Genomic DNA, 24654 nt, shown 5'->3' on the forward strand with positions numbered 1-24654 from the left:
CATCAGAACCAGAGAAGAGCTTAAACAGAGAAAGCCAGGAGTTGATTTCAATGGTGATAACGATTTCCAGACAGAGATCCCAGCATGATGATAGGGGGAGTCTGACGAAAGTTAGAGCCAGAGAAAGATCCAGGAATATAATTCCAGGAGAGAGTTCCTGAAGAAGACCGAACAAGATTGAAGAGCTGGGAATGATTGAAGACTCTCACTGAAGATTCCGTCAACATTCAAGGGGGAGTCTGTTGGTGCAGTTGTCTGTCGACTACATCTTAGTTCGAGTCTTAGGGTAGGGCAGATCGTATTGTGCACGAAATACAAGAAAATGTGAGCTTGTATAGAATTGAGCTTGTTGGACCGCTCATTAGTCAATTAAGATTAGGACCGCTCGAACGGCAGGATAGTTGGACCGCACGAGTGACATGATGTTGGATCGCTCGAGTGGCAAGTGTTTGGATCGCTCATATGGACTTGTCCATATAAGCGACCCATGACTCCTATATATAGGTGTCATATGAGCGGTTCCAGGAGTTAGTGTGTGTGTTTTCCAAGGTGTAACGGCGAAGCCCTGCCCGTTTGTCTCCAAGAACTTGTAATTTGACATATTATCAATAAACGAGACATTAAATAGTGAAATCAAGCTTTACGAAGACTAATTCAATGAATTCCGCCTCTGAACTAGTGTAAGCGCTCTTCTGAACGACTCGTTAGGTCGGAAAACGTTCCTACAACAACCAAACGTTATAATTTTTTGGTCGGTCGTCATTCGGGGCGGGGCGGGCGAGAAACATAATAAAACACAATATCAAATAAAATTCTATAATCATAATTTATTAGAAAACACATAATAAAAATGTGACGTCATACGAAATGAAAAGATTACAAATATTCAAAGTTGCATAATTGTGTTAAAATTTTCAACCTCATAATAATGACGACATGTAAAATTTGTCTTTTTTATTCTTCTATATTTAAGTTATCGTATTCATATTCCATTTCCAGAATTTCGATCTATTTTTTTTCAAAAAATGATACTACATCTTATAACTAAGTAAATAAATTAGAATTACCAGTTTCCAAGGTACAAATCTTATCAAATAACAAGTATAAATTAAACAATGATTAAATAGTATTACTATATATATGGGTTCCCAATACCATAAGCAATTATGATAGCATTAAACCTCTTGGGATTGTTAAAAAAATACAAAACCAAGTGGGAAAGAGTTGTAAAAAACAAAAGAGAGGACATTTAGGAGTCGAACTTGTGACTTTCTTGATAGAAAACAAGAAATTTCCCACTGCAGCTTCACGTTTAATATTATGGGGTCCAACTAATTATTTTTCTCTGGCCCTTAACAAATTTAATATATCTGTTCTATTAAATTTTTAAAAAACATTGGGGTCCGGGAACCCCGACCAACACCACGTGGGTCCGCCCCTGACGCCAAGACTTGCAGAAACCTTCTGCAACACTTTCTTATTAATCAATAACACACAGGAGCTTTAATACATATACAAATAAATCGACTATTGGCCAGGTATTTATAGAACCTTTGCCTATACTATACCTTAAAGTAACAATTAAATCATCCTTATTCTACCAAGACTCAAATTAACTAATCCTTATCCTACTAATACTCAAAGGATAAAAACTAAACAATCTGGAAACCGACTCAATTTGAGTTTCAAATAATTAATTCAAATAAAAATAATATGAAACTTCCTGAGCAAGTGTTGCTATCAACTTCGACACATAAATGTAAGCAAATGTCTCTCGAACCATTTAAGACAATAACTTATTTGTATCACTAGATCTGTTTTGCAGATAATCACTAAACCCGTCAACTGGGTACAAATCAACGGCAGATGTTGACGAATCAGTGTATGGGATTGACATTTCCTCTATGTGGCTCTCGTTTGTATTCTCAAGTTGCTTCATCATTTTTTCACGATCTATTTCAGTCATCGAACGGCTTTGTTCAAAAGAAAAATCTTGAGGTACTATTCTTCCTTCGAGCATGCTAACTGCTGATGACATTGTTGGCCTATTGGCTGGAGAGACTGCAGTGCAGGCTAGAGCTAGATTTATAACAACCGTCATCTCTTGGATGTCGTATTTGGAATCCAGCTTCGGGTCAACCAACTCCATCAAATTACCATAGGTTTTCAAAGATATGGCCTAAAATAAAGATACAAGGGAATATGATGAATAAATGCAATAAAAAGGTTTATGTACATGTGGCCATGGTGACCCTTGCTAAGGGGTATCAATTGTGTTAGGTTGACGGGTTGAATTGTTCAACCCGAACACGTCCGTGTCAACACATCAACCTTAACACACACATTTGAAATCATCCTGTTTAACCCATTCAAATATGTTTAATTGTACGGGTTAAACAAGACAACCCAAACACAACCCATCTAGTAAATAGGTTAGATATGACAACCAAAAACTTTATTGTTTTTGTGTTGTGTTCGTGTTAGAGATTGCCTCCCCTATGACAATAGCATTAATACGGATGAATGGGTCGATTTGGGTTTTAGTTTATCTACAAAAGGTCAAAAGGTTTGAATGTCGCCCAAAGTGGTTTCAAATGCTTAAATCTCCTAAATAGCTTTAGAATCTTGTTTAACGAACTAATTATTTATAAAACACAAAATGGACAAAAAGTGTTGAACGGATCAGCACAATCCTTCATGTTATTTACCTGATCAAGAAGAACAAATTGATTCTCCTTTGCCTTGTCAGCAATGTTACCCCTCCCGCTCACGATCTCTAAAAGGACAATTCCATAGCTATAGACATCTGCTTTATCTGTTAGGTAACCACGTAGTGCATATTCGGGAGCCATATATCCACTGAAAATTTGAAAACAAAATTTATTTTTTGAAGCCTGATTGTTTGCAATAAGGATTTTAAACATGCAATAACTATTAAAAATGACTCACTAAGTTCCAGCAACACGGGTGCTTATATGGGTGTTATCCTCTTCATCAAGCCTAGCCAAACCAAAATCAGAAATTTTGGCATTCAAATTTTTATCAAGCAGCACATTAGTTGCTTTAATGTCTCGGTGCACAATCTTTAATCTTGATTCTTCATGGAGAAAAGCAAGACCTTTCGCTATTTGGATGCATATCCTGTATCTTGTTGGCCAATCAAGTTCCAACTTCCATTCTTTAGGCCCTTCAATCCAAAAAGTAAAAAGTAATCAGCAAAATAATATGTTAATCCATAAGACTCAGGTTATGTTTATCTCTAATGTCAAATGAGTCAAACTAGGTCAAACAAACCAAAAGTGTATTCTAATACGCAAAAACCTTCAAAATCATTTATCAAAAACAAGTTACTATTGAAAGTGTTATACCAACAACCTGTCCCAAATTGTACCAAAAGGTCCATTTTGCCACCTCTACTCAAGTAATTTTAATGAGAAAAAGGGTATCACTTACCAAATAAAGCACGAGCAAGGCTGTTATTTTCCATGTATTCATATGCAAGCAACAACTGGTTTCCTTCGATACAACATCCATGGAGCTTCACAAGGTGCGGGTGTTGCAAAGCAGAAATCACGCCTAATTCATTCAAAAACTCCCTATTTCCCTGTTTTGATTTAGAGGAAAGTTGTTTTACTGCTATTAAGGTGCCATCCTGCAATACTCCCTTCATAAAAGGACAACATTACCCAACATAATTAGAAACATGTTTATGTGATTGATAAATTAAGTTCTAGATTACCTTGTAAACGGGGCCAAAACCGCCTTCTCCAATTTTGTTAGCAACATCAAAATTGTTTGTTGCAGTTTTGATTTGTCTCAGTGTATAGGAACCAGTGTTAAGCTCTAGACCATTCAGCTCTGATGAACCACAAATGTAAAAAGAAACTTAGATGAGGATTAAATTCAGGGGAGTTTGGCATATCCAGTCACCCCCTTTACAGATTTGGCATGTAAATACCTAGTTCCGTAGAATCTCTGCATCTTAAAAAACCCCGCCACCATAAAACTCCAAGAATTAAGATGATAAGGCAAAGTGTTCCGACCACAATTCCAGCCACTGTCCCTCCAGACACACCATTTCCATCTTTCGGGACCGGAAAATCTGAACAATTAAGAGGAAGATGAAAACAATAGTCAACAGCAAAAGGAGCACAGTCCAACGACTAAAAATCCATTTAGCAAAGAGATTCTTTTATAATTTATGTAAATGCTATAAGGTTAGTGTTATGAAAGACAGAAAAAATGAAGGTGTTCTCACATTTAAATAAAAATTTACATGGTCTTCCAGGATAAGATATTTGCATTGAACTTGTTAGATTATATGTCACTTATACGTTTATGTTTAGTTTTGGAGTGGATACCTCCTCTATATATAACACCCAACAACAACCATACCCAATATAGGAAGTAAATTGTAACTTACTAGGATCCACAGATACAGCTGAAATAAGAGGACCATAAGTTCCTCGGAATGGGATATTTATTGTTCCTTTTCCAGCCCAATAAAGTCGGATTTCCAAAGCATTTGTAACATTTGCGGGATAAGGTATCACGATTGCTTTCCCAACCCCACCTGCTCTCTCACTGATGTCAAAATCCTTCTCAACCAGATTACCCTGACACAATAGTAATTAACAATTATTTAATCTAGAATGAACATATGAATCCCATCTTATAATATTATGGTTCACCTGAATGTATATATCAAATACACGCCTCCCAAGGCTGTTATATGTTTCGTCATCAGTAAAAGAGATCTCGGCAAAGTGAAGGCTTACAGTGTAGCTTCCACTAAGCAAACAAAAACCATAATATGTCAAAGATAATGCTGACGCTCGTGCCTGCATGTACAGTTGAGTGTTGTTCATCAAGAGTCTAGAAGTATTGTCCACAATATAACTATCACGGTTATCGTCATCCATAAAGTGACCAGTGTTGCTGAATCCCCATCGACTTCCAGTTGAATCAAAATATGAAGGACCACCTGATTGCATGTCCCGTTCATAAGAATCATCTCCAACGCTTAGTTCCTTACCGCCACAATTGATATGCAAGGAGGACCAATCTAATCCAAAACAAATACAGCCACACGTCATAAAATTTCATCAAAATAAGAGAAAAGTAATATGTAACTTAATATTGCATGTTTTCCATATATAGCAATCTAATATATAGAAGGCAAACGGGCAACACGGTGCACCGCTAGCCCTTTTAAAAACAGCATTCATATATCATGGGTCATAACATTATCATGGGTCATAACATTACATGTTGGACAATCACTGTTCCGCAAGCATAAGACCTTGTTGCTGGTAAAATAAAACAAAAACAATAAAAGTCAGCCATATGGTAATGAACGTTGCCGAATCTTTATACAAAGAAACTTACGAGATGGTATCATCTGAAGATGAAGCAAACAAGTTTCTGCAATAAAATAAAAGAAACCCCGAGACTTAGTTTGTTTATAAAGAAACACTTTGTAGAAAGATAAGGTTGGTCTTACGTCTCCCGCTCATGACAGCTGGGAGGGCAATTATATGTAAACTTGTTGTACGACAAATCACTGCAAGAAAATTCGCCACGTTAATCATCAATTTATTCAACAACCAAACAAGGGGACTTGTCCTAGTTGCAATTTTTACATTCGCAATGCACAGATAACATGGAATGCAAAACTATCAAAAGAACCAAGTATTTGTTGTTTTACATTAGATAAACTTACATATCATCTCCTATAGTGAGCATCCAATTAGGCACTCTTCCAGATAGCAAATTTCCAGTAAGATAGCTAAAAGTTCATAATATATTCCAGTAAGATGTATGTGGGTTAACAATACATTAGAAATTTAGAATGAAATACTTACATGAAGTCGGTGCGGTTTAGTTCAGCGAACCCTGGAGGAATGGATCCATTAAGCTTGTTAAAGCTGAAGTCTCTGAGAGAACAATAGAATTAACGATGGTATGAAGTTTTGTGAATTTGTAATTTATACAACTAAACAAATGAAAATAAATTGCATAGTCTTTTCTTAACACAACTGTAACAATCTTTCCTCAGTATGTAATTTATAGCCTTTCTGTTTAATACTTTCTTTAGCATTCAAAAAAGAAGCAACATCAGGCCTAGGTAAAGTTTCACAACAGGGGAGGTATATTTGTGTCCTTTTTTATCATTGCAAAGAAATTTCATGCATAAAGTAAGTAATTGAAGAAAAGGTCTATATTACTAACAAGACTTTCAGATTTTGTGGGGCAAGAGATTCTGGTAACTGGCCGATTAAGTTGCAACTCCTCAAGATCCTGGCAAGATTGAGTTCAGATTGCATTAAAGCAAGAGAAGAAACCAGTAACATTCGATTATAAAGAAGCGAATCAACTTACAGGTTCTTGAAACGCGTTGTACTACTAATGGGTGGGATGGGGGTGTCTCGTCCTCTCAAGTCACTGATTCTCCTGCATTTCTTGACTCAGCCAACACATATATTTGACCAATGTTGTAACCAAAATAAAGAATATATAAAAGAAATTACTAACAAGTCTGTTAGGCTTTCCAATAGAGTAATGTTAGAAGGTATTGGCCCCTCCAATCCACTGGCCTGAATCCTTCTGTTATTCAGAAGCTTCAATTAAATATAATATGTATATACAGCAACTATAAAATGAAACAATAAGAAAATGCTTTACAAGGATTCGAGACTTCTCCATTGTCCAATGAAATCAGGGATCTTCCCAGAGAAGTTGTTACCACCAATCCGACTGCTCAAGAAAACAGAAAAAAAAAAAGAACAGTCAATTTACAGAATGATCGGATTCAACCAGATAGTACTTAGAACTCACAATTCCTTCATGGTTGTCAGTTTTGCAAACGACGCAGGCAACTCTCCAGTAAAAAAGTTGGAGTTGAAAAATCTAGAATAACAATTTGAAACAGTCATTTGTAAAGCCAATCGGATGAGTAGATACAAACCGCACGAACAACAAGACCAACAAATTCATGAAGTCTTACAATCTCTCTATGCTTGAAAGATTCCCAAGTTCCTCTGGAATTATTCCCGACATCATATTGTCCTCTACGGTTCTAATTAACAATAGAATCGAAACAGATTAGTGATTAACATTAATGACAGTAAACTTTAAAGAGATATCAGATCAACCGAAATTTACAAAGTTTGCAATGTGCTGATGTTTCCAAGTTCCTTTGGTATTGATCCATTTAAACGATTTCCGATAAGAGAACTGCAAGTGTGCATTTTGATGTCAGACATAATACTTGAAGACGCAAAAATGATAAGGATTATACATGTTTCGAAGATGCTCCATGGAGCCCCATTGCGGAGGGATGGTACCACTGAGATAGTTGCGAGTTAAATCACTGTATGAATAAAATGTACCAATCAGCGACAAAAAACAAACAAACAAGTAAAGTTAATTTAATAAACAACGAAAACATGAAAGATTGTACATGATTTCGAGGAAACGAAGATTGACGAATTCGAGCGGGAGAATTCCTTGTAGGCTTTGTCCTTTGAGACTTCTGCAACTCGTAGCAAACAAAATCAGGGGGAAACTATCATCCTGATTACTCTAATGCATCTAATCTTGCATGCACTTGGTATCATTTTATTAAATAAAACCATAATTATTAATTTTACTTGACAAACCCTAAGTTGCTTTAAGTATACCATTTAAACTTGAGCAATACCATAAAAGTTTAGCAACAATCTGTTGCATATAAAAAACCAACACAGATTCTCTTTTTTTTTCTGGTGCTAAGAGTGGCGAAGCTTGAGATTTCCGACGGGGGGTCGAAAACGTATAAACCAAAAAATTTCTATAGAACCGGGAGGTCGAAAACCTATATACCCAAAAATTTCTATACGAAAAGTACACACTCTCCACTACTGAGCGAAAAGTTCGGGGGGTTGGCCGCCCCCTCCTGCCCTACTTAAGCTGCGCCCCTGGTGTTAACACGAGCATTAACGTTAATGGGAATCTAAAGTTGCAGTAAAATAAATTTATATTGTTACGGTACTGGTGGGTTATGCCTGTGTGTTATGGCAAGTGTGGTATGCCTGTGTGTTACGACAATTCAGTGTTAAATAAATTTATATTGTTACGGTACTGTTGCTTAGTAGTTTACGATACAAATTTTTTTCATTAAATTAATGTCTGATGTAACACAAGAAGGGATGCATCTTTTGCATGCAATAAATACACATAACAAGATTTAGATGCATAGTCAATAAAAGTTACGACATACTTTTTATTTCCCAACATGGTATTGCATGCAAATCCTATGTACAAATTCTAATAACTTAACTCCCTTTTAATATACTTAAAATTTTGCTATTTATTTTGGGTCTACATATTCCAACACCTTAATGCCTATTTCCACACCCTTGAAGACGCCTCGTATAGACCTATACGAGGCGTATAGGGTTTCTTTTCCCGACCAGCTTCTGCACCTCGTACAACGTCACATCAATCACATCAGACGGGGAGTCTAGGCCTGTACGAGGGACCAATACGAGGGTACTTATAGACGCCTCGTATAGTTCTATACGAGGCGTCTTGCTGACTGATTTGACTATGATGAGACTATGTCTCTGACACAACTTAAAGGCATACGGGGAGTAAAGAGCTATACGAGGCGTCTATATCTCACATAAAATGCAACATACAGTGCATTCTTGGTCCACACCTGAGCATTCAACAAACACTCACATTCACACATTTTGTTTGGTCCACACTCGAGCATTCAACAAACACTCACATTCACACATTCTGTTTCTTCTTGTATTTATTCGAAAGACACTCTTGTTGTTTGTATTTGCGTTCTTATCATCCCGGAGTGTTGAAATGTCATCATATTGGGACGACAACTATATCTTCGGGCAGTATTCTAGCGAAAACTGGGGGCACGAAAGCGTTCCGGTAACAGTTATTAGCTTAAATGTTTTAATTACTTGTTGTGTTAGTTTATTATTTACTAATGATAATACGGTTGTCTATTTTGGAGGAGTCTGGCGTTCCCGATTCTAATGAGCAAGAGGAGGTTGTGTCTAGTATACAAGGAAAACAAAACAGCCCGTTTCTAGATTTGAACAAGCATCCTCCTGTTGATGAAACAGCCCCTGTAGATGACTCATACCATGCTAGTGGATACGGAGGAAACGGTGGATACGGAGGAGACGGTGGATACGGAGGAGACCGTGGATACGGAGAAGACCGTGGATACGGAGGAGACCGTGGATACGGAGGAGACCGTGGATACGGAGGAGACCGTGGATACGGAGGAGACCGTGGATACGGAGGAGACGGTGGATACGGAGGAGACGGTGGATACGGAGGAGACCGTGGATACGGAGGAGACCGTGGATACGGAGGAGACAGTGGATACGGAGGAGACCGTGGATACGGAGGAGACGGTGGATACGGAGGAGACGGTGGATACGGAGGAGACCGTGGATACGGAGGAGACGGTGGATACGGAGGAGACGGTGGATACGGAGGAGACCGTGGATACGGAGGAGACAGTGGATACGGTGGATACTGTGGATACGGTGATCATAAGCAATTCATTTTTCTGGGCACTCCATACGTTCATCAAAACAATCCGGACGTTGGAGGATATGGTGGTTATGGTGGTGAGGCACCTCCCATCCTGCACAGTCCATACTTAAAAAAGCAGGTATAAATTACTATTTTATTATTAATATTTTATTATTATTATTATTATTATTATTATTATTATTATTATTATTATTATTAATATTGTCGATGTTACAGGTTTTCAACTCTTTAAATGAACTAAAGAAACGGATACAAGAAATAGCAAACGCGGATGGTTTCGTTATTGTCACTCGTCGATCAAAGAAAATCGGGGGAAGAACCGGGAGGGTATGGCTTGAATGTGATCGTGGTGGTGAGCACCAGAGTACAGCAACACTTAGAAAAGCTGGAAGCAAAAAAACCGGTTGCCCGTTTTACCTGCTGGCTGTCCAAAACCACCCGTATGAAACCTGGGAGATAAAAGACGGAACAATTGAACATAACCACGAACTTTGTGAGGACCTGTCGGCCCACGCGTTTGTGCGAAGGTTTACTCCAAGCGAAATGAAACTGATCAAGCAGCTGACAGCTCAAAACATGGAGCCGCGCAAAATATTTCAAACGATAAGGAAGCAGGACCCCGACAGGTTTCATGTTCAGAAAGACGTTCAAAACGTTGTAGCGAAGATTAGAGCCGAACAAAGACAAGGATTGACTCCCATGCAGTCACTAGAAAACGTGCTGATAAACAACGACTTTATTTACGAGACACGGGAGGAACCCGGAACAGAGATCGTAACAGAGATCTTCTTTCTTCATCGGGACTCGAGAGTCATGTGGCGTGCATTCCCCCACGTCATGCTGATCGATGCGACGTACAAGACAAAAATATACAATATGCCCTTTATCCAGATTGTTGGTATGACGCCTACCAACAAATCGTTTATTATCGCGCATGCCGTTGTTAGTAAAGAACGGGGTGATAACTTTGTGTGGGTGCTTGAGAGGGTTAAGTCAATGTTGGATGAATGTATGGAGCGACGTGTGATTTTAACTGATAGAGACCTAGCCCTTATGGGCGCGTGTGCTAAAGTATTTCCGGACGCCTCCATGCCTCTTTGCAGGTGGCACATACAACAGAATGTTATGAAGCACTGCAAGGGTGCCTTCACAGACGAAGATTGGAAGAAATTTTTGTCATTCTGGGGGACATTGATTGAGTCTCCATCCATACCCATCTACGAGTACCACTTGCGCAACATGCGAAAGCGACTTGTGGAGTGCAAACGTTCTAGTAAGTTTTTCTAATAACATACGACTCACCTATGCAAATTTTATTAAATTATTTTTACTTTTTAGGAGTCTTCAAATACGTGTACGATAACTGGCTAAAAGACTATAAGGAGATGTTCGTCTTTGCGTGGACTGATAAGAGGCGCAACTTTGGTAATCGTACCACAAACAGAGTTGAGAGCCAACACGCCAACTTAAAGAGATACGTCCTAGATAGGAGCTTGCTGGACCGTGTAGTTGGTTGTGTCCGGGATATAGTTGAGACACAGTTCGGTGAAATAAGGAAGACTTTTCGAGAAAGCATCGAAAAAACAATGAAACACCACAAACACCCGATGTTTCAACACCTACTTGGAAAAGTATCCCATACAGCCCTTGACTTGTTGCATGGAGAGGCAATTAGGAAGCTAGATGTCTTGGAGCGCTTTCATTCATCATGTGGTTGCCAAATGTGGCACAGCTGTGGGTTGCCCTGTGCTTGTAGGATAGAAAAGTACATGCGTGAAGGTAATAATTGTTAAACATACAACACTTGTGTGATATATTTCCTTTTAATAATTGTTAAACGTACAACCCTAGATGTCTTGGAGCGCTTTCGGTTACTTAATGATTGTTGTCTTAAATTTAGATAATACGGAAACAAAATATGTTTTGAATATAATACGGAAAACAATATATCCCCTGAATATAATACGGAAACAATATTTGAAAGAGATAAAATTGTAATCGAAAGAATAATAGTTAAAAAAGTAAAATGTTAAAAAAATATAATATTTAATCGATATAATATATTTAAAGAGCCGATTTTTAAAATAGTTGATTTTTAAAAAACAAAAACTTTTTATAGTGTAAAAAACAAAAAAAAAAAAAACAAAACTTTTTTTAAAACCAAAAAAAATTTCAACAAAAAAACACATCTTCAAAACTATCCAAAAAACCATACCAAAACCCACCAAAACACCCCTCATTTCAGCAAAAAAAAAAAAAACCCAAGATTAAACGCCTCGTATAGGGATGTACCCTTCGTATAGGGTTCCTTAAACGTTGTGCCTGACACCCTCTGAGACCCCCTTGAATTCAGTGCATATACGCCTGGTATAGCTCTATACGAGGCGTCTAGGACACAAAAAGTGTGAAATTAGGCGCAGATGGTGTCCAAATAGATCCAGCCTTTATTTTTAATCAATTTGCAAATATTGCATTTTTCATTGTGCATACCAAAAGCTGGAATTAAATTCATTTTAGACATGTCTTTTAATCTTGAATAATGTCCTAGTCTAGCATGTCACATTCGAATTTGTCAAATAATTACTAGTACCAGTAGATCGAAACCATGCATGTATATTCATTATCAAAAGGAATACTAAGATTCTTTATAAACATGCCATTAAAAATATAATCAAATCTTACAAATGTACTATGTCTTGACAACATACACTTGTCATTTTCCTAACACTTGTTTGTAACCACAATTATTCACCACAATTAAATCACAATTTTAAAGATAACTCAGAGTTGTTAAATTTATAGTTTTATAGTTTTTATAGTAATAGTTTCTTAGGAGGATCTATTATCATGATAGGCAATGTTGCAGTTAAACCAATCAAAGGACTAGGAAATGTTAAGCTTTCTTTTACTTTCGGGAAATGTTTATGTTTCGACAATAAATTGTATGTACAAAGGAATCAAAAAAATCGTGTATCTGCATTGTGCTGAATAATTGTGGTTACCAACAAGTGTTGTAAAATGTCAAGTGTATCTTGTTAAGACATAGTACATTTGTAAGATTTCGTTATATGTGTAATGACATGCTCGACAAACAAGTATGGCACTATTTTATGAGCCCGATCGAAAAACAAGTACAGAACTATGTTACGTTTCAGGGGATTGTAAAAGTAACTTGGTTGTCTTTTTTTTTTTTTTTTTTTTTTTTTGTGACAGCCGACTCCAACTAATCAATTAATTTTTTTCTATAATATTGTGAGTGATTTTTTATAAGGAAAGCATAAATGTAACTAATAAAAAACAATTCTATAGCATAGATTCAATTCGTATTCTTGTAATATCGCACCTAAATGCAACTGATACAAAACAATTCTATGGCACAAACTCAATTCTTATAACATTGATATTATGTTTTACCAATAAAATTTTAAAATATATAAAGTTGAGTTTTACAAACCACCAACCCGGGTTGAGTACAACCCAATTTCACTCTCAATCTGGATTGACATCTTTAATCTTCACTTCAAACCGGTTTGTACCTAGTTTGGGTTCAAACCCTAACCCAATCTGTGCATCTTTAGTTCTCATGGTTCACATAACTCGTGATGTTTCTTAATTGAAGCGAATCATATATATATATATATATATATATATATATATATAGTTGAAAGATAAATCAAAAACCCAATTGAGTTGAGAAAAACTCAAGAAAACCCTATATAACATTTTTATTTTTTTCTATAAAACATGGAATGTAACATAAATGTAGTTGAACAATTTTATAAAAAATGTAAAAAAAAAAAAGCCTAATTGTTTTCTTTTAATGTTCAAATTTTGTATATTACATTTTTTTGGACATATATATTATGTAACATGAAATTTTAACATTTTTAAAAAATAAACTACTCGGCGTTTTTTGTTTTTATTTTATAGAAATGTTACATTTCCTATTTTTAGAAAAAAAAATAAAAATGCTACATGGGGTTTTTACAAATGTTTATTGAGTTTTCTTAATTCAAGTGAGTTTTCAGTTTATACTTCCCATATATATATATATATATATATATAGAGAGAGAGAGAGAGAGAAAGTATAATGTACTTCAAGGCTTAACCTACATTAACATACATGACAAAAAATATAACGTGCGTTATTATCATAGAACGTGCGTGATTATAGTCCCATGCGTGATTATGTGGTCCTATGCGTGATTGTGTGGTTCCATGCGTGATTATACCCCTGATCCAACGGTTACCATTGTCTCCTACGTGATGTATGATAAGGCTTTTTGTATGTTAACCTTACTCTCTCTCTCTCTATCTCTCTATATATATATATATATATATATATATAGGTAGAGGATCCTGTAAAAAGTGCTCAAAGTGTGAGAAGTGTATTACAACACTATATATAATACTATATAACACCATATAAACACCGTATAACAATATGTAACACCGTATAATACCATATAACACTATGTAACACTATATATCATTATAGAACAAACATAACACTATAATTTGTCTGATAGCATGTCTATGATAGATGTATAGTGTTATATTTGTTATATAATGTTATATAGTGTTACATAGTGTTATATGGTATTATATGGTGTTACATATTGTTATACGGTGTAAAAAGGTTGTGAGAACTTAGAGAACTTGGGCTTCCCGTGCGAGTTTTGGCCTCATTTTTTCACACCCCTATATTAAAATGTTAGAAAAGACTGTCGTAAGCCCCTTACAATAGCTGTAAAAAGGTTATAACATAAGCATGACATCACTTTTACAGCATTTACGGCTGCCATAAATGAACAAAAAAGTTTATTTTTTTGAGTTAATTACACAGATGGACCCTATGTTTATAGCTAGTTTTACCTTTGGGTACTAACTTTTTTTAATATTTTTAGTTTTTATGGTTTCAGTTTTGTAACATATTTAGGTACTAACACCAAAATTATCAATATAATGACTAAAATACACTTCTAGTTTTTTTTTTTAATTTTATCAATGTAACACCTTTGGGTACTAACACCAGTTTTATTTAAGTTTAAATCAACTTTACAAAGAATTTTGAATTAAAATTATTTTTGTGTATAACAATTTAAAAAAAAAAAATTGAATGCCACTTCAATTATCGTGTAACAATTTTTGTCTAATATAATGACTAAAATTTTTATTTTATTATCATGTAACAAAAATGAAACTGGTCGCATCCAATGATCCTTTTGTGTTTGAAATGCTAAAGATTCAAGTCTTGTATTTATTGATTAATATGACCAAAAACAGGATCCACTTTATTATTTTTCTTGAAAAAGTTATTTGAACCTAATTTTCATGTATTAAGTCCCTATATATGTTTTAAAAAATGAAAAATGTTTATCAAACCAAATTTATTATGTTAAATCCTTGAAACTTACACTTGTGTAAAAAATAGTTAAAAGTAATAAATTGTTACACGGTAATTGAAGTGGCATTCAATTTTTTTAAACTTAAATAAAATTAGATAAAAATTGTTACACGGTAATTGATGTGGCATTCAATTTTTTTTTAAATTGTTATAGACAAAAATAATTTTAATTTATAATTCTTTGTAAAATTTATTTAAACTTAAATAAAATTAGGTGTTAGTATCCAAAGGTATTACATTGATAAAATTAAAAAAATGGAAAGGCATTTTAGTCATTATATTGATAATCTTGGTGTTAGTACCTAAAGGTATTACAAAATTGAAACTATAAAACCTAAATTTGTTAAAAAAAGTTAGTACTCAAAGGTGAAACTGGTTATAAATCATAGGGTCCATCTGTGTAATTAACTCCTTTATTTTTTGAAAAAGTTGATTTTTTTATTATTTTTGGTAAATAAAAAATTGAAAAAACCCTTTATAAGGTCGAGTTCTCTAAAGTCTCACAACTCGTATACGTTTTCATTTTAACCTAACCATATATATATATATATATATGTATATATAGTCGATGGTTCAAATGAGAATTAAAAAAATAATAATAAAAAAGAAATTTCAACCCAGAAGAATTTTTATTTTACTTAATTTAATTTTTGTATTTAATATTAGTGTGAGAATATATTGGTAAACTAAGATAATTCATTAATTAGTAGTCTTCCTTATTAATAGTTAACTACAGTAAATTTGTAACTTATTTTCAAAAAAAAATATAATTTTTCAAAGAAGAAAAAAAATAATTTAAAGTGTATGATAAATTACGAGTTGTGTACGATAAATTACCAGCTTTGTAGGATAAATTTCAATATGTGTAGGATAAATTTTCAAAACGTGTAGGATAAATTTTGATGTATGCAGGAACAAATTTGAGTGTGCATGATGATAGTCTTTATTACTTATTAATTAGTCAAAAATAATAATAAATGAGAGGAGAGAAAAACAATTTTATTTTTTACAATTGTATCTTTTGTTCTTTTACTTCTTAATTTAATTTTCTTCTTAAATTAACTTCCCCCTATATATAGAGAGAGAAGGGATAATCATTCATCTAAAAACCAATAATAGGTTAAGAACTATAAGAATTGTATAATATATTTATACGTAGTGCTTTGAATATTACATATATAACGGTTACCTAACCGTTACATATTTTCTCTCCAACTATATGTGTATTATATAAAGATTTTTTAAAAGTTTTTGATAGTTCTGAAACAAACGTACAAACACCTTAAAGTTTTATCAAAATTTTAATGATAACTCGGAGTTGTTAAATTTATAGTTTGTAGGTTTTATAATAATAGTTTCTTAGGAGATAGGTATAAAACATGTTCTTTTTTCAACTTCTTTTTCTTATTAATAAATGTATTTTTTTATTAATTTTATATTATAAACAAGTTTTGCTATACTAATAAATAAAAATCCTTTTAGATATGTGTCATTCTTTGATGCCAACATACCCTTTAATAATAATGTCAAATAATAATTTTTTTATAAATAAAGTAAAATATCAAAATGGTCAGCGAGTTTTGGTCAACTTTACCACTTCAGTCTAAAAGTAAACCTTTTGCATCTAGGTACCGAGATTTTATTTTTGTTGTCATTTACATTCAAATGACAAATTAAGTTAGAAATTTCTATTAACCACTCTCTTTTGTCTTTTTCCTCATTTAACTAAAGGATATAATGGTCATTTTAACTTTGATTTTATTTTTATTAATATATATATATATATATATATATATATATATATATATATATATATATATATATATATATATATATATGGTGGGGTTCTAGAATGAACACTAGTGTATTTGCGAACTAAGTGAACAAATCCTGGCCATTGATCTACACACGTGTATGTCCAGTATCTCATCATCAAATCGTAAAATACACTAGTGTATTTCAACATTAAATTATGGTCATTGATCTACACACGTGTATGGCCAGGATTAGTTCACTCAGTTCGCAAGCTACACTAGTGTTCACTCTTGAACCCAATCCTATATGTGTATATATATATATCCTCTTTATTAAATAATAATATTACACAATAGTTTAGCTAAATCTAATTTAGATTATTACATTATGTATATAAACACAAATAATATTATATTTTCTTTAAAATTCACATTTAATATTCGTATTTCTAAAATTAAATACTATTTAAATTATGTATTATGTTATTTAAGTACTTATGCATATAATAAACAAATTATAATAATACCCAAATATAATAAGTCTTTAAAATATTTGGGATTATATTGTGCTCTTAAAAAAGTCTCCGTGACACCCGCCACATTGCACGAGACAACCTACTAGGTTTTAATTAATTATTATCTTATGTAAATAATTAAGAATATAATTACCTAATTATTTAAAATCGTAATATTATTATTATAACGTGTTATCTTATTTAAATACTTAAGCATATAATTATTAAATATTTATAATAAAAATAATACCCAAATACAATCACTCCATAAGCCATGTCGGGTTAGTTTGCAATCTTCAAATGAGACTCAGTCACAACTCTCGCATCACGCTGTATTATCTAAATCTTATATAAATACTTAAGTATATAATAATAAAACAACAGCAATGATAATACTACCCAAATGTAATCAGTGTTTTCGAATTAGATTGCACTATTTAAAAGAGTCTGGTGACAATCGACGTATCACACAAGTCAACTCACTAAATTTAAATTAAGCATTATCTTATTTAAATACATAAGTTTATGATTACTAAATTTATAATAATAATAATAATAATAATAATAATAATAATAATAATAATAATAATAATAATACCCAAATATATTTAGTGTTTAAGGCAAGTTGTGTTTGATTGCGCTCTCCAAAAAAGCCTCGATGACACCCGCCGCATTACGCAATATTATCTTATTTAAAATGATAAGTGTAGAATTACTAAATATTTACACAATAATACCCAAATATAATTGATTTTAAGATAAATTCGATTAGATTGCACTCTTTGAAAGAGTCTTGGTGACACCTACGACATCGCACGAGCCAACCCAATAGTTACTAATAAAGTATTAAATAACAAATACAAGTCCTTATAATTGTATTCATAGTATAACTGAGGATAGTATATTACAAACGGGTTATTTAAATAAAGTATTAAATTATTTTTGTAATATTATTTGATAACCATGTTGATGTAATACACACGTTTATTTAAATAAAGTATCGATTTGGGTAATAGACGTGTTTTTTAAAAACATAACTTTTTTTCCTCGTTAAGTATCTATCAATACATTTACTTAAGCTATGTAATACATTAGATGCTAACCTAGTATATATATAAATATATGGGTGGGAGTTGGCTACAAAGTCCATTTTTCCTACAAAGTATAAAAAATCATAAAACACCATAATGTCAACAAAGTGAAGATTACTAAAATGTCATATTTGTGGGTTTTGTGTTGTGATTTGGATGATAAGGCTTTGATTATCGAATGACTAACATTAATGTGTTTTATGTTGATTATCATGTTGTGTTTTATATTCATACTTCTACGATGGTTTGTTTGAAGTTTTATGAAATGTTAGGGTTTGGATATTGTGTTTTAGTGATCTTCACTATGTTATTTGTGAGTTTTAAGTGTGTCTTATAGCTAAAATTGTGGTGTTTTATGACTTTGTACACTTTGTAGGAAAAATGGACTTTGTAGCCGATCCCCACCCATAAATAAATATATATATATATATATATATATATATATATATATATATATATATATATATATATATATATATATATATATATATATATAGGAGAAGGATTCGTTAAGAACCACCCTTTATTGCAAGAACCGCGAAAACCAATGTGAACACAACCAAAAATACCTAAAAGTAGCTAAAAAACACACAAAAGAATTTTAATATTTTTTTATAAAAAAGCGCTATATTTCGTTACAAAAAAAATATATTTTTTTTAAGTTTTTTTTAAATGGCTACTAAAAGTAGTAGCGTTTTTAATGTAAAAAATATTAAAAAAAATGTGTGTGTTTTTTAGATTTTTTTATGGGTTTAGTTTTTAGCATTTTAATGTAAAAAATATTAAAAAAAGAATTCGGACACTTCTTCACAAACTCTGACACTTCTTTTTAACATGCGGGATTTTGTTTTTTTAACCGCATGTTGTATACCCAGAATCCGCATGTTATAATTTCACAACGTACGTTAAACCTAATTGTATTTTACAATTGCTATATATATATATATATATATATATATTTATATATATTCCCCCTTCTAATAAAAAATAATATTAAAGAATAATTTAACTAAATAAAATTTAGATTATTATACTACAAAAATAATATTAAATAATAATACACGTTAATAATATAGTAAAAAAATAATATTAAATAATAATACACGTTAATAATATAGTAAAAAAATAACGAAAATAATATTAGTAAGGTATCAAATAACATGTACAAGTATTAAATAATAATACACGTTAATAATATAGTAAAAAAATAACGAAAGAAAAAAAGAAGATAGTTTAATCCAAGCATACCAGTTTATTAGTAAGGTATCAAATAACATGTACAAGTATTACTATATATTACTATATATTAAAAAAGAAAATGAAATGAACAGTTATTATAATATATTATAATCATATATTAATTTGTTAATAATAGTTATTATTTTCTTTACTTTCTAACGTGGATAAGCTTGGTATCAATCAATACTAGTATCGAAAATACCAGTACGGTCTGGTTCATTATCGGTACATGAAGGTAAAAATCGGTACCAGACTGATACAAAAAACGTCAAAAGTCGGTACCGGATTGAGTTTAAAAAACTTTTTTTGGGAAAATTTAGTACTGCTACACGGTACTATTTGTTCATCCCTGATCAGAGCTCCGTGGCAACTGATACCGAAAATACCAGTTACAGTACCGGTATATGAAGGTAAAAATCGGTAGCGAACCGGTACTAGAAACGCCAAAAGTCGGTACCGAATTAGTACTTAGGATCCTTCTGTTCGGGAAATTCGGTACCGGTACCCAATAGTATTTGCTCATCTTTGACCACGGGTTTCATACGAACAACATCATTAAAATACAACTTTTTTTGTTGATTTTCTTTCAATTATTTTTTATAGTTTTTTTACATTTTCTTTTTATTCTTGTTAGTGGTTCCATGTGCAACGCGCTCATAGTGATTTTAAAACACATGTAACGCAGACTAAATAACAAAAGAAGTTCGCCGCAACGCGGCTACGGTGATAAACCTAGTTTATTTAATAGTATAACTTACTATACTGAAATTAGAGCATTCGTATTTGATCCTCTATATTATAAAGAGTGTGTGTAAGTGGTTGTGAGAGGATGGAGAAATTATTACTGTTGATTAGTACATTTTGAGAAAACATTGTTTCTCTCTAATTTTTTTTTATTAATTTTTAAAGTGGTTGTGAGTGAAGAAAAAAGAAAATATAATGATAAAAGTATAAAAAATATTATTTAACTAAAAAGAAGAGAAAGAATGTATTGATTTTTAGTATAATTATAGAGATGAAGATAAAGAATTAATTGTGAATGCTTTTACAAACGGATTATTTAATAAAGTATCAAATTATTTAGAATATTATTTGATATTCATATTGTTGTAATATACATATTTATTCAACTCAAATAATACATTAGATTTTAAAAACAATTCTTTTATTATAAAATATTTTAAATTATGTATGAGATTCTAACCTAGTATTACATAAATTAAGTTAGCATATGAAATTCTGAGCATATAACATGTTTTGAAATTTGGAATTTGGAGCAGAAGCTTGGAAGTGAAAAGAATTAAATATACAAGAACATTTTAAAAACATGTATATATGAAAATAGAAAAAATCTGTAATTCAGTAGAGTGTGAGGGACAAGAAAATTACACGGCAATAACGTTGCATGTTGTGCTGTTTGATCGATCACAGTTGCAACGGACGTTATTTTCGTACGTGTCATTAGAAGGATATTCCCAATCACAACACAAACGCCCTTCGAAATCCCAATCTTTACCCAGCTTCCGTCCTATCTCATTCAATGCATTACCTATAATAAAATAAATAAATAAATAAATAAATTGAATTGAAACAGCATATCTTAACTTTAACTTGGTGTTTGGGATTGCTTATTAAACCTACTGATTTGTTTATTATGATTTGATACAACAGATAAGCATGAGAGTATGAGATTTTTCAAACAGAACCCCGGCTTATTGATAAAGAAAAAGATATAAAAATTTTATATTAAAAAGATAACAATTAGCAGACAAGAAAGTTTAATAAGCAATCCCAACACCTCATCGTAATGAAAATGATGTATTACAAACCTTCATCGGCTGAAAGACAGGTTGTGTTAATGGATGCAAAACCAAACGGTAGCAACCCAACGCAAAGAATTATAAGCAACATGTTGTGTAGTTCTATAAATATTTTTTGGGACCTTATGAACTATGAAGTATCTTTATATATGTACTTAAGTATAGCGATTGGAAAATAAATGTTGTAAATACGAAGAATGCATATGAAAAGTATGAATGTTTTGCAAGTGCTTTACGACTCTTTCCATTCAACAAAGGCCCCATCACATGTCACAAACTAGAAAAGAAGAAATGATGCATGTATTATTGACATATATGTCAAGGTTCCTTCCTCTTCACCTTTTATCTCTAACAAGTAACAACCATTATTTCAACTACTTTTATGAAATCGTGTCTTCATCAATTTTGTAAATTTTTAAATATAATATTGAGTTAAATGTCATTTTAGTCCATATGATTTGCGTCATTTTGTCAGTTTAGTCAAAAGGTTTGAAACGTTGTCATTTTAGTCCAAATAGTTTTAAACGTTACCATTTTAGTCCAATAGGTTAATTCTGTCTCTTTATTTTGTTAACTATAAGGGCATTTCGGTCATTTTATACGTAATTCTGTTAACTATAAGGGTAATTCGACCATAAAAAATGATCGAATTACCCTTCTAGTTAACATAAAAAGGGACGGAGTTAACTCAGTGGACTAAAATGACAACGCTTGAAACTATTTGGACTAAAATGATAGTGTTTCAAACCTTTGAACTAAACTGACAAAATAGTCCAAACAATAAGAACTAAAATGACATTTAACTCTATAATATTTGTTTAGCATGTTGTTGGGTTGGACTGACTATTGTCACGGGTGGTTGGGTCAATGTTGCAACGTCTATAAAAAATTGGTAAATGGTGGTGTGAGGCCGAAACTAGGAAGCTTCCTTTGATATACAGTTAAGTCAGCTTACAAGAAGGGCATCTCAGTCTTTTACCATTAAGTTTCAAAATGATATTGAATTAAAAAATTTTCTTCTTGCCCCTTCATTTGTGTTCATGTCCTTCACCTGACCACTCACACACCACCTCCTTGTCACAAATCTGCTCCTAAAAGACAAAAGGGGAGTCAAAAACTACTCAACCGGAGTGACACAATACACAAAGTGTTAAGTTGGGAGTGGTGTAATTCAAAGTGATAGTTCGGAGTGGCAACGGTCAATACCCAATAATTGGAGGTGACAAAAACCAATAACCCTAAATTAAATACTAAGGGTGGAAAGAGTTCTTCACATTTGGGGAGTGGTAAACTTATTTTCTAACCAATAATGTCATGCCATGTTAAGTCCCCACTTCATTTATCATTTTGCACTCAATCACTAGCAATGCTCAAACACATGGAAAGTAGTAAACAATTAAAAAAAGTGTGATTGGTTGAAAGGGGTTGGGGCCCACCATTATCCTCCTCTCTCTCCCTTCTCTCTCATATTCCCTACTAGGGATGAGCATATCGGTATTCGATACCGAACCGATACCGATACCGCCTAATACCGATCCCGAATTTCACCCAAACTAGGTACCGATACCGATACCGAAACATGTCGGTTAGGTATCGGTACGGTACGGTATCGGTATTATACCGTATTTTGAGGGTCGGTATCGGTATAATACCGATACCGTACCGTACCGATACCGAAAACGCCAAAAAGTGGATACCGATCGGGATGCCGACGGGATCGGGATCGGTACGGGATCGGTATGGGATCGGTATGGGATCGGTATTCGGTGGCATATGCTCATCCCTAAAAAATGATCGAATTACCCTTCTAGTTAACATAAAAAGGAACGGAGTTAACTCAGTGGACTAAAATGGCAACGCTTGAAACTATTCGGACTAAGATGATAATGTTTCAAACCTTTGGACTAAACTGACAAAATAGTCTAAACCATAAGAACTAAAATGACATTTAACTCTATAATATTTGTTTAGCATGTTGTTGGGTTGGACTGACTATTGTCACGGGTGGTTGGGTCAATGTTGCAACGTCTATAAAAAATTGGTAAATGGTGGTGTGAGGCCGAAACTAGGAAGCTTCCTTTGATATACAGTTAAGTCAGCTTACAAGAAGGGCATCTCAGTCTTTTACCATTAAGTTTCAAAATGATATTGAATTAAAAAATTTTCTTCTTGCCCCTTCATTTGTGTTCATGTCCTTCACCTGACCACTCACACACCACCTCCTTGACCCACTACCAACTACCACCACATCAGTGTATTCTTACTGGTTCAACAGTTACTAGTTGAAAGTCTCTTACGCAGTCAGAACTCTTATTGACTCAACAATTAATGGTACCAGGATCCAAGCCACCAATCACATTGAACTCTTATATATTTTTAAATAAAGTTTTCATTCATTAAGATAGAGAGTTACAAACGTTACATTCATCGTATACAGCGGAAGCATAACTCATTTGTTAAGTGTTTCATAAACCATGTGTACAAAAACCATTAAGCTTGTATTGAGATTCCATGTATATCGACCCATGACCATTCCAGCCTTCCAGACAGCAAGTTCCACAAGATATAACCCTATAGACCTGCAAGCATGCAGACAAGTGTGTCAGACGACGCTGGTGAGTTCAAAGCTTTGTTAACGTGTTTAGATACCAGTTAGTTACCAGATTAAAGCGTTTCACAGATTCGATGACTTGACTTGATGTTGTTATTAACTCGATTACCGCAGATGGCTACAAGATGCATTTGCCCAACCCCAATGCCTGTATCAAAGCATTGGTCAAGTAGTGAAGGTAATTAGTTCACGCCCGTCCTCCCCGGTACGGTGTGAGGGTACCAAACCTAATAGTGCTATCAACTAATAACCTCGTTGCCTCCCCGGCAACTATCGGTAGATGTAAGGGGTCTTATATGATAGAACTGAGTGTAATAACAAACATCCCAATAACCTGACATTCCTCCCCGGAACGTTACCCGATATCCCTCCCCGGGATGCATGCTTGGAAAAAGAGCAGTGAACTCACCTTGGTTTGCTCGGTTTGCTAAGTTACCCGTTTCCAAGTTAATCAACCAACCCTAACGTGATTAACAATGAATATCAGTTTCATGATTTAACAAGTTATTGCTTGCACACAGTTGCATCACACATAACAGTTCGCAGTACACCAGTTAGTAAGTACACCTTTCCAATTCACATTCACATCTTGTGTTTATCACAAGTTACACAGAACATAACAGGTTGGTTTGTTGTACCCACTA

At 33.3% G+C, this 24654-nt stretch overlaps 1 protein-coding gene across 1 annotated transcript; it reads right to left on the reverse strand.

Annotated features, from left to right (window-relative positions):
• Nucleotides 1–1697: 1697 nt before the first annotated feature.
• LOC110899311 (probable leucine-rich repeat receptor-like serine/threonine-protein kinase At3g14840) lies at nt 1698–21550 on the reverse strand. Its single transcript, XM_022146197.2, has 24 exons — nt 21409–21550; nt 20969–21128; nt 7463–7534; nt 7301–7372; nt 7165–7236; nt 7007–7078; nt 6838–6909; nt 6685–6756; nt 6535–6606; nt 6382–6453; nt 6232–6300; nt 5865–5936; nt 5723–5788; nt 5504–5563; nt 5389–5424; nt 5269–5309; nt 4692–5065; nt 4424–4616; nt 3959–4102; nt 3740–3858; nt 3454–3664; nt 2950–3187; nt 2709–2859; nt 1698–2179 (listed from the first exon to the last, which is right to left on the reverse strand). The coding sequence occupies exons 1-24, from the start codon at nt 21488–21490 to the stop codon at nt 1784–1786; spliced, it is 2988 nt and encodes a 995-aa protein (XP_022001889.1). The 5' UTR covers nt 21491–21550; the 3' UTR covers nt 1698–1783.
• Nucleotides 21551–24654: the final 3104 nt, after the last annotated feature.

This window comes from Helianthus annuus, chromosome 11 (genome assembly GCF_002127325.2).
Source record: "Helianthus annuus cultivar XRQ/B chromosome 11, HanXRQr2.0-SUNRISE, whole genome shotgun sequence".
In the NCBI taxonomy this organism is placed as follows: Eukaryota; Viridiplantae; Streptophyta; class Magnoliopsida; order Asterales; family Asteraceae; genus Helianthus; species Helianthus annuus.